Raw genomic sequence first — 11,216 nt, forward strand, 5'->3', positions numbered from 1 at the left:
AATACAATCCATGAATAGAAATCAAGTATTAATATTATTCCGGCAGAAAGCAGTAGTTACACATGGAGAATAACTTTGCAAACGCACGTAGTAAGTAGTACTGCAATATGTTGGTTTATTCTACCTTTCTCATTGCCCAAGCACTTCAACTTCGATGGTCTTAACAGCTTCGGGAGTCAATTTCTTCCCTTTGACAGACTGGTGCTTAGCATCGTCAAAACGCCACACACCACCAGTCTTATCGATATCGCCATCAACAGGCAGGCCAACGATGCTAGCCAGCTCACTCAACACGGGGTCTTGTCCTGGGCATGCTGTGAAGTATCTCCGCTCCCATGGCCGGCCCTGTTCCTTTTCCTTGGCCCGAAGCTGGCGTTGCGCCTGCTCAATCTTGGCCTTTTCGGAGCCAACCTTGTCTAGATTTCCAGATGAAATTGCATTGGCAACCTTGGACCAAGCACGGCGTGACTCGAGACAGTCCTGGTTTTCGATATCGGCTACAGTCAAAGGTGTAGAAGGAAATGTCGCGGCGTCGAACTTGTCAATGAGGGTCTTGGAAGAGTTGGTCTTGGAGGAACCCGAGTAAAGCTCAAATGATTTAGTCCAAATGCCAGTGGCATTGCAAACAACAGCCTTTTCGTTGCCGGTTTGGTACAAGGTCGCCGTCACGCTGTTCTTCTTGCCAGACAGCCAGCCACGACCACTGTAATCAAGCTTGGCAGTGAATCCAGAGGAGCTTGTAATATATGAGGAAGACTCAAGCTCCAGGAAAGGCGCGCCCATGATTAGGCCCTCGATGTGAAGTGATGGAAGCGTGATTAAGTATGTTTCGGGTTCGCGAGGACCATTCGGTGAAGGAGGCAAGGTCAGGATAGCATGACCAATCTGTTTGATGTAAATAGTACTAGAGAACGTGGCCTTTTGCGCATTGTAGCCCTGGAGACGAACACCGGTTGAGAGGTTCGTAATACAGTAGGCAGTAGCAGGAGGATGGTGGCTGTCATGCGTCAGCAAGAATCTCGAGGACGCGATACAAAGTATCGATGTAAATCAAAGGCTTTTTGAGAATGCAGAGACAAAGACTTACCTAACTTGCTCACTGATCAGTTCGGTGGTGCCCGTAAGGTCCTCTTCCCATTTGCCCAAGAAAATCTCGCCCAGGAAGGGGTTCAAGGGCTTCTTCTCATTGCCATATTTTTCACTGCGGCTGGCATACTGCTGCTTCAGGGTCGACAAGAACCACTTGAGCACGAGAGTCGCACGCTTGGCCGGCTCCGGCTCATTGGCAGCCGCAACAAATAGCGACGGGTGACAGCACCAGTACTGGCTGAACTCGGTGAGGGACGTGCCGGAAAGGATGAAGGGCGGGGCGGTGAGCGATGAGAGATCGCCGTTGAAGCTGGCTATGGACTGTGGCGGGGGTGGCGAGGGGTCAGAATGTGGTACAATTACAATTGGCGAGGGAGGGGATGAAGGACAGGGAACGACAGCAGCCGGATAAAAGCAACAAGACAGCGGCGCAGCTTTCTTCTTGCCTCAAGCCCCAGGCGTTCAACATGATTCGACAACTGCCCGTTGCCAGCCGAGCTCTTTCTTACCTTCAAAAACGAAGACCAACTAGAGCTGTTGGGACCGCTTGTAGACATGATGCCAGTTTTCTACTGTGCGGATAGAAAAAAAAAAGAATGAATGAAACCCCGTGAGAAAAATAAAAGCGATAGGCAGAGGCTTGCGGTAGTCGGGATGAAGATGGTGCAGTTCTAGAGAAAAGAAAGTAAAAGGAGGCGGAGGGCGCGTTATTGGCACAACAAGGTCAAAGTGGCAACTACTGCATCTCTTGTCTTCAATTGGCAAAGCTAATTGGCGAAAATGGATCATGGCGGGCGCCGATGACGCGCACGCGATAGTAACCCTATCTGAGTATAAACCCTACAGAAACACACACTATGCTCTTCATCTGGACATAATTGCATCTATGAGAAGGGTGTACATAACCTGACCGGACAAGCGATGGACACACCCCGGGGCGTTCAGGGGTAAACAGACAGCCACCGATGAGTCAGCCAACGCCACACCGACCCACAAATCATTAGCCACAGCCAGGAGGAGGATAAAACGGTCAGCGAGGCCGAAGATGGGAGAACGGAGAGAGATGAGGGGGAGGCAACCATTCAGAGTGTTGAGTTAGTGTAAGGGTACAACCAGGGTACATGATGACACGTGACCCCAGGGCACGTGCACATGGAGACCCATAGTTCCCACGACCTGGGATACAAAGGCAGGGAGAGGGAGAACATAGAACCTAGGGAGAACAAGAGAAGAGAAGTAACGATTCACTGACATATTCGCCCTCACCCCAAAACAGAGTCTACTTTGGGAGAGAGAAAGAGATTTATTTATCCACCCCCATCTTTATAACTGATAACTGCTTGGAATTCATCACACCCTACCCGCTGTCTACAGCATCCATACACACACATCAATTCAACTCCCAGCTGCACATACCCAGGCTACATCGTTAGTTGGTTGTCATTCCAAACTCACACATGTACTTAGTTAACCAGTACATTAGCCTCCATTCAACACGTTGTCCAAGTCTAGTCGCCTAGATCACATCAAAAAATATTTACAATTGAAGAGAAGAAAAAATACAGTGATTAAAAGAATAAACCACACCAAGCCAACCGCCACGCCAACACCAGATAAATTCCCAGTTCATGAGCCACCAACCCAAACGCAAAGAAAGATGACCCAACCCAACTAACCACCTTTCATCCACTCCTAATTCTTATATGCTGCCACGATTCCTGCTTGCTTTGAGCAGGTCAATGCCCCTACCGCCTGTGGTAGTAGCAGGCGCTGTTTGAGCAATTGTTCCTGTCAATTCTTCGGTGCTGTTGCCCGAGCCATAGGCTGGCTCTTCTTTCATGTACGTATGCGTATGGACATGAACCACGTTGCCATTTTGGATGGCTGCGATGGCGCCCTCAGGCAAATCAGCATAGCTCTTCTGAGACGGCTTGGTACGCTTCTGGGTTGAAGAGAGTTCATAGACGTTCTTCCCCGAGATATGAGAGCTACCCCAGTGACCGGGGATTATGTGGGTGAAGAGAGGACGCAAATGGGGGACGGATCCGCAGATAATGCCAACAGTCACCTCGATAACGGACCAGATGATGGACTTGCTGATGCGGTCTAGTAGAAACAGGGTTAACCAGCTGTGCAAAGAAGGGAACATGAAGCTACAGTTACTTACAACTGACATCTAAGCCAGTGACCTCTTCAAGGAACGTCATGCGAACAATCGCAGCCACGCAAGCACTGTCAAGTAATGTTAGCCTAAGCTTGACAATGCTAAAACTCGTAGGGCACTCTATATCTTTACTTACAAGGCTCCCAGCATGAACAGCGAGCAAATAGCAAGCCTCTGCCTTACGGGCAAGGTGAGTCTCCATAGCAGTGGCAACGGCATGGCCAGCACCAGAATATCCGTGGCGAGAGAGACAGCCGCGTTGGCGTAGAGAAAGTTGACAAAGGTATAGCATTTTCCCTCGACCAAAAAGTCCCATGCAGCTTTGGCTGGCTGGCACTGGAAGATGGTGGCAAGCACAGATGCAACGGTGAATAATATCGTGAATATGGACGTGGCCCAAACCAGCCGGCGCAGCTTTTGCGACGGAAAGATGCGGAAGTACAGAACCATAATGGAAATCTTTGTGGCAGCTAAAGCGCACATGTACATAACCTCTGATACAAGAATCAACTGCACAATTCTCTTGACGACAAAGTTGATATTGGCTAGATCTAGCGTCCACACATGGGAGCCAACGCCGTATTTGACCGCTAAAAGTGAGTAGTTAGTACATATGTACGCAACGATCCGATAGGCGTTATGACTGCGGGCTTACAATATAGTAATACTATTATAAGTCCGCAATTAAATACAGACGAAATGATTAGAATGGCTGTATCTTGTTAGCGAATTTTGCGACTCAAGTTCATCGTCCTGTGTATGTTACTCACTATCCTCCCAAAACAGCTTGCGGTTGACATGGAGTCGGACACCTGTCCGCAGCAAAGTGATGGTGACTGTTGCTACCAGACACACCACATTTACGATATTAAGGGCATTTTTGTGTGATTTATTGTCGGTAAACTCTAGGTCTGACAGCAAGCTCGACTCGCCCAGTGAGTTACTGATAAAGGCAGACATTTTGTGGATGTAACGACCACTGTAGTGTGGCCTTCGTCGGGTGTAGTTCGTGTGCGAGTCGATGTGGGTGCATATAAGTTTCGTCCTTTTCGTAGGCGCAAATATGTGGTGGTGATCGCGTCACCAAGCCGTACAGGTTTCCGCAAGATTAATCCGTCTTAGCAGTTCAAAGTTTCGCTTTTTTTACACCCCAAAAAACGCGGGTTTCCGCCAAAATAAAAAAAATAAAGAAATTCGAAGCAAAAACTATTAAATCAAGTGAGCCAGTTCTGGTGTTCTGGCAACGTTGGCAGGTGAGAAGAAGAAACGTAGTGTCGAACTAAGGAATGCAAGGAAAGAAAATGAGACGACCCAAGATCAACAGCACGGGTGGCCAGCCAAAAACGAGGGACGATGGTCCTAAAGTAGCTGTCAAAGCTCCATCCAAGCAGCTATGAATCAAGTAACAACAATACCCAGTCTCCGGTCTACAACCCTTCAAACAGACAACATGGCCCGAGACAAAGTCCGAGAGTACCTATGTTCAAGTTACCACGCCATGGGCCTTGTCTAGCGAGCTACTCTTTGCTACTAGTAGGGATATGATGCAAACGGCCAAAGCTTAAAGGCTTCAATGTTGTCTTCCACTGGTAATCCTTCTGGTCCTGGGCTTGGTCTTGGGCTTAGTGTTGTTTCGCTCTGACCTCTTCTCCTTGCCAGCACCTCAAAAAGTCCTACTGGAGGGCAAGGAGAGAGAGTGTGGGCAATACTTGAACTTAAAAGCCAAAGGAGCAAGAAGAAAGACTTAGAAACAAGCTAAAGGCGTTAAGAAACCCCCCAAAGACGACCGAATAACCTTAGGTCGGCAAATGAAAAGAGAGAGAAGTGCATGTATACACCAATTACTCCGCTTGCACAAGTGTGTAGAACCTCCCCCTCTCTCAATTACACACTAGCAGTTTGTATTCTCAATCTCCACGTCGTGTCTCCTCCACCACGTCATTTGTTTCCTTCTCTATTGATGCTTCCTTTCTTTCTTCACGTCATTTACCACACTCTTGTCCTGCTCCTCTCAGTCGTAATCATAGCTCCAGGGAGCACAGACCCTCTCTACCAGCCCCAGGAGGATGCTTACAAGAAACAGGACCAGGCTCTATCAAGTGTCGTGGGTGGCACCAGTATTTTACCCTAGGGCCAGGGGCTGTGGCAAACTCCCCCCCACTGTGTCCCTCTGATAAACACAGCATTTATGTATGTGTGCGTATGCGTTGGCACGGACCTCTTCACCATAACATGTCCTTACCACTGGGCCCGAGACCTAGAAAGAAGCAGGGCGTCCTGGAACAACTCGTCTTTGTCAGGTTTGAGCTGATGTTCGCTGCATGTATAGATCCTACAGCGATATGGCACAATGTTCACAATATCCAGAGAGGACACTATAGAAGTTATCAAGAAAATTCCCGCCTTGGCGGCACGCTCTATGACCTTCCAGAAGGGGCGATCTCGTGTCATGAACTTGATATGAGCCCTGAAAGTCACGAAGAAAAAGAGAAAAAGACCCAAAAAAAAAAGACTCCTAAATAGTCATGTACATATGCACACTAGGAGCACTTGCACTTACATGGCGCCCACATGTACCCCCAAACGAGTGAGGCTACCACTTATTGTAAAACTTGTCGAACGGTTATACGGGTACAAGTGCCGATGAGTTGGACAGCTGCGTATCTATGTGTACCAATCTGTTGACAGTGGGTGTACTACCATCACAAACTTGGCCCCGATATAAGCGATAAGTCACGGACTGGTTAACGGCAACTTGAATATGTGATTCATATGGATACTAGACTGTCTAGTGTAGCCCATTGCTTGTTGTTGAGTTTACATTCGTACAAGCAAAGAAGTCCCAACTGATGGCACATTGATAGATAAATACATACTGGAATACACGTGCATCCGCACTCACCTTGTCAATACGCATTGGACTTGCTTTGCATTTGACATGAGGTCCCTTTGACATGTGGGTGGTGCAGCATACAGTACCCACCAACATGGACAATTACAGGTGCTCCCCTCCCACTCCCAACTACAGGGAAGGCTACCCCGTGCATCGGGAATGCCTATGTCTCATGCCCTTCCTGTCATAGGAAGGATTTGTTCTTCATCCACAAGTCAGGCCATGACTTGCCTACATATTACATACTGGTATACAAGATGTACTACTAACCTTGTCAATTTCAGCCTCGCCCCACCTCAACTCAGCGCCGGGTCCTGTGCTCCAAGCTAGCCTACGTCCAAGTCCGCATCCTTCCAGTTTCGGCAAAATTACTCGAGGCCGCTTTTGTGCAAAGGCAAAGTACAAGCCAAGAATTGTTCAGGGCCCCAAGCTTCGCTACAACGGCAAACCTAAATTTGACTAGTTAGCAACATTGGAATCTTCGGATGAGAATCAACGTCAGCCTGGGCCGAATGTGCATTTAGAAGCATAAACCCCTTTTTTTTTTTTTTTTTTTTTTTTCTTTTGACCTTCTCTGACCGAGACATATGATCTTGGACTTGCATTCTACTAGTTAACTAGCGCAAGTGTAAATACGTACGTTCAAAGTGGAGACTGTAGTTGCAGTAACTAACTACTCTACGTACGTACGCGAGGAAAAGCTTCAAACAAACGAAAGGACAAGCGGCAGGTAGGCTCCTACCTTCCGTGCCGGGGCCGTTCATGTTACGACATAGTACCAACACTATTTCAAAGTGAATGTTGACATCCAAGTAGTTGTACTGCACCAGTCGGGAACGCACAATAAAATCACATAAATGCTGTTGGTGATGGCTAGCCTTACTGCATGGTCAGCGAAGTCCGCATAGTTAACTGATTAATTCGGACCCGTCCACTACGAGTAGAAAGTACACAGTAGCTTTGACCTTGTACAGTGCGTCTTTTGAAAGCGGGTAGTTGATACATCGAAGAAGCGCAAGTATCTACGCTGGGTGCTTGATCGGAAGAAAAAAGTCCGACTCGGCGACCGGCAAGAAGGCGTGATGAAAAGAGGAAGATCTTGGGGGAGAGAAGACAGAACACGTCGTAAGCCGTGATAGCCAGGGGTGCATATGTAGTACCGTACCGTACCATACAAGTACCTGTAGCTACAAGCAAAACACAGCGGGGATTCGCGTTTATTTTTAGACTCCAAGTACAAAAAGATGTATGCGTCGGGGAATCCTAGGAAATATCAGATTTATTCAATGCTTGGCCAAGTGAACCCAGGGCTCCGTAATTTCAGACCTCCGACAAGACAAGCATGTTTACAAGTACCAACTGACTACTAGTTATACAAGTACTGACATGTTGTAATTACCCTGGCCCCAAGCAAACTTCTTTGCCCCCAAAGAAGCAAGTAAAAAGACAAGGGGCGAGTGTCCTTGCTTTTCCGTCTTGCCTAACCATCCGTGCCACTGCTCCGGAATGTGGCACACAAGGCTGCGTATTGATGGGTAAGATCCAGGACGTTCTGTGGCAAGTTGGTTGCTTGTATAATACTGCGCACCTTCAAAGCGCCCTCTTCCTCAATCAATATACGAATCGTCCGCAGGAGCTCTGGTGAAAAATCCGAGTACCATCGGTACTGCCAGGTAATTAGTCGGATCAGAGCCCCGACAGTTTCTCGTGTGCTCTTCGTGCGTTCAAAGGCACGGGAAATCCCGCTGAGTGCCTTGGGAGAAAAACGCATAGAAAGGCATGCGCGATATGCCTCGACTGCTTCATCGGTGTGCTGGAGGCGTTCCGCCAGGGCACCAAGAATTTCCCACTCCTCAGCAGACTTGCGGTACTGCATTGACTGCGCTCGGTATTGGGCCATCTGCGTACGCCATATGGTGTATACTCTGAGATCTTCGTATAGCACCATAAAAAGGCTATCTAACCACCGTTCGCAAAGCCGTTTGGTATTGAGCTTTGACAAGTGATTAGAAGAGGATTTTGGCTATAAGATGCGAAATAGCATATAGGGGTTAGTCACTGGTAGTTTAGTGGTTCACCGGCTCGGTGAGTGTAATGAAATGGCGACGCTTCGGACTTACCTCATCCATTATGGCATTGATGGCAATTGTCGGCTTTTCAACATCATTTGAGACCCCATTCGTCTTGGTCTCGTCATGGCCTGATGAATTGGCGTCGGGACTATTGTCTGTCTTTGAATCCGGATCAACCTGGTCTTGACCAGTGGGCTCCTCGTCAAGCGATCCTTCTACAACCGAGTCATCAACAACCTCGTTGTCTGGCCGTTCAATAGTTTCGTCAATACTCGACTCTGCATCAGAATTGGCTTGACTATCTTTGCTACCCCGCACGCCATCGGTGCTCGCATTTCGGGTTTGAGGCTGACTGGGGGTTGTCGTCTCTTTCTTTTCTGTACGGTACTCCTCCTCCATGACAAAAACGGTGCTGCGAATTTTAAGCAACTGGTCCCAGCCGATTTGAGCCGTCATTTCGGTGAGGATTTTATAAGCTTCTTTAAAAGTGCCCTTGTATGTAGCTGCACGTAGGTTGAGAAGGCTGGGATCAATCTGATCAAATCGCTGCTCGTTTTCGTTGTCAATTTCGTCAAGTCTGCTATCCGGAAGCACAGGGAGAAAGACATCCTTTGGCTCGGGAATCAAAGGAGCATCTTTATCCTGATATGTGAACATTGGGCATGAATTGAGAATGGCAAGTGCGTGCTCCCAGTCTTCCATGGCCACATAGATCTGGGCAAGGCGAGCCCAGGTTCCAAATTCACTAGGCGCGGCGATAGTGCTTCTATCAGCACAAGCCAGTGCCATTTGAAGACGTTCCGACTTGAGTTCAGGGGTTTCGGATTTAAGAGCCTTTTGGAGAAGGAATTCAGCTTGGGCATCAAGCATTACGTAGTCCATGGGACTTTCCTTTAGAGCTTGATGAAGCACTCGAATGCCCTTGACTTCCTCGTTACCCATGAAAAGAACCTTGGCCAAAAGGGAAGCAACCTCAACGTTGTGGGACCGTAGCTTTTCGAATAGATTAATACCAGAAGCATAACGCCCAGTGGTGTGGAAGTACTTTAAAAGACCGGTGGTAAGATGGTTCGAGACAATATTGGGGACCTGAACGACCGAGTCAGAACCCAGCTGCCAGCCTGGTGGACAAACTAGGTTAGTATATTAATCCCATGATGCCTTTTTTTTTCCTCAAAGAGAGACTATTTGCTTACCTCTGAAGAAAAGCTGATCGGCGGCGTTAAGAAAACGGTGCTCGGTTTCGGTATTGGTGACAGGGTTAAAGCGCCGAACGCCCATAATTTTGCGCGTGACCTCTCCAGTACCATCATCGGCGTAAAAATACGCGCGCAGTACACTGCAAAGATAGGTCTCGAGCCACATTTCATCTGTGGTCTTGCGCTTTCCTCCTCGTTCGTCAATACAATAACTTTCCACGCCACCAGGTATAGCGACGTGGACGCGCATGTCTACTCTTGAAAACGCATTATAACAACTGAAAGCAAAGTTAGCTCACATGACAGGCGTGTATGCAGGGAACCCCAATAGTCCACCAATGGCCACGTACGAGTAAAGACCCTCAGCAATCTTGGTTTGTGACTGCGACTGCGAGCCGCTTTCTTTGTAAGTTAGGGTGTTGATGTATGCTGCCAGACTCGCTGAAGATGAGGCGTCAACACCTGTCACATGGTGGTAGATGCCAATTTGTTTTCCCGGGTTGCGGACGCCTTGGCGCACAAGATGTACCAGATCAGGCGGGCCGAGTTCGCGCAGTGCTACGAGGGATTCTGTTCTGGCATCGACGGACTCGTGTAGGACTTCTTCAGTCAGTCTATAGAGCGAAGACTGTTGTTAGCATCATTCCTTTGATTGGGAGACGGGATTGGATCATGATGGGACTGACTCTGGAACAGCTGGCACAACCATCGTGAAGAACAAAGGCGATTACGTGAGGGGTAATCGACACGAGCAGCGCAGCGACGATTCGCGAGAGCGACTTAGAACTGCCTGAGCGGGCGGGAGTAGTGCCCAATGGGTAGTCTGGTGAGCGAGTGGAATGGGCGGCTGCAACAATAGTGCTTGGTAGATAGGCCCAGATTGGACAATGCAATGGGAGGTCGAGTGGGCTATGTCAAGCTACAGAAGAGAGCTGTGTGTCGTTGACTGCGCAAACTGCTAGGTGGGAGGTGGCAGCAACTTGACTTGTGATGTTGTGTTGTGAACAGCACCGCACTGGGGTTCAAGCATTGAGCAAGCAAGCCAGATGTAAGAAGGGCGTAAAGGTTGTGCTGGCCTGCAACAATGGTGTTTGTGTCGAAAGAAGACAACCCTACAGACGGCCAAACACGGGGTTGGGCGGGTGGTTTCTTGGGTTCTTTGGGAAGGGAGGTCAATGGTGCTGACTGCACTGCCAACGCCACAAGCTGGTATCAGAGCATGGACGGATGTCATGGAGAGGTAACTCGGCCAAAGAGTCATAGAGCAGCTAGCCAATCACAGACACCCAGCAGAGCTGCCACACTCCAGCCTTCTGCGCCACAAAGGTGAAAGGCCCCCACGACTAAAGTCGAGGCTTACATAAGCAACGGATCACAACGTGGCAACGCGCACGCGCACGCGCACGCGCTCGTGTCACAGTGCTTTTGTCTATTCTAGAGAGTAGTCGGCTAGTTGTAGTCTGCATGTAGTACACAACACACATACACACAGCCACTCGCAAAAGTCGGCACTCAATCAATGACGAAAAGAAGCGAATAAGCCAGCGATTGGGTCTTTGTTCCCCGCACCACACAGCCTCCAGCCCCAGCGGACTTACTCGACTTGGCCAGGTTCCAACTATTTCACTCAACCGCTGTCCTGACCTCGCTTCTCAAGTTGCCATATTCTCGATCCGTCCGCCGACCCTGCTGCATCACCATATGTCGCCATTCCCTCGCATCTAAGTTGCCGTGTTTCTCTGCACATGATCGAAACTGTCCACCACATATTCGCTGGCAGCATATCTGTTACTCCCTAG

At 48.7% G+C, this 11,216-nt stretch overlaps 3 protein-coding genes across 3 annotated transcripts; all 3 read right to left on the reverse strand.

Moving 5' to 3' along the window:
• Positions 1-129: 129 nt before the first annotated feature.
• BROUX77_004193 (uncharacterized protein) lies at positions 130-1,646 on the reverse strand (the record flags this gene model as incomplete). Its single annotated transcript, XM_073748928.1, has 3 exons — positions 130-997; positions 1,088-1,410; positions 1,599-1,646. 3 exons carry the CDS (start codon positions 1,644-1,646, stop codon positions 130-132), a joined length of 1,239 nt encoding a protein of 412 aa, XP_073604650.1.
• A 1,142-nt stretch (positions 1,647-2,788) lies between these two features.
• BROUX77_004194 (uncharacterized protein) lies at positions 2,789-4,213 on the reverse strand (the record flags this gene model as incomplete). Its single annotated transcript, XM_073748929.1, has 5 exons — positions 2,789-3,195; positions 3,257-3,321; positions 3,390-3,843; positions 3,909-3,965; positions 4,024-4,213. 5 exons carry the CDS (start codon positions 4,211-4,213, stop codon positions 2,789-2,791), a joined length of 1,173 nt encoding a protein of 390 aa, XP_073604651.1.
• Positions 4,214-7,626: 3,413 nt separating this feature from the next.
• On the reverse strand, positions 7,627-10,126 carry BROUX77_004195 (uncharacterized protein; the record flags this gene model as incomplete). The annotated part of the gene is made up of 5 exons (XM_073748930.1): positions 7,627-8,169; positions 8,267-9,339; positions 9,415-9,695; positions 9,768-10,031; positions 10,104-10,126. 5 exons carry the CDS (start codon positions 10,124-10,126, stop codon positions 7,627-7,629), a joined length of 2,184 nt encoding a protein of 727 aa, XP_073604652.1.
• Between the last annotated feature and the right edge of the window lie 1,090 nt (positions 10,127-11,216).

This window comes from Berkeleyomyces rouxiae, assembly GCF_048999995.1.
Source record: "Berkeleyomyces rouxiae strain 22BRR77 chromosome Unknown BrBRR77_ptg000004l, whole genome shotgun sequence".
Taxonomy (NCBI): Eukaryota; Fungi; Ascomycota; class Sordariomycetes; order Microascales; family Ceratocystidaceae; genus Berkeleyomyces; species Berkeleyomyces rouxiae.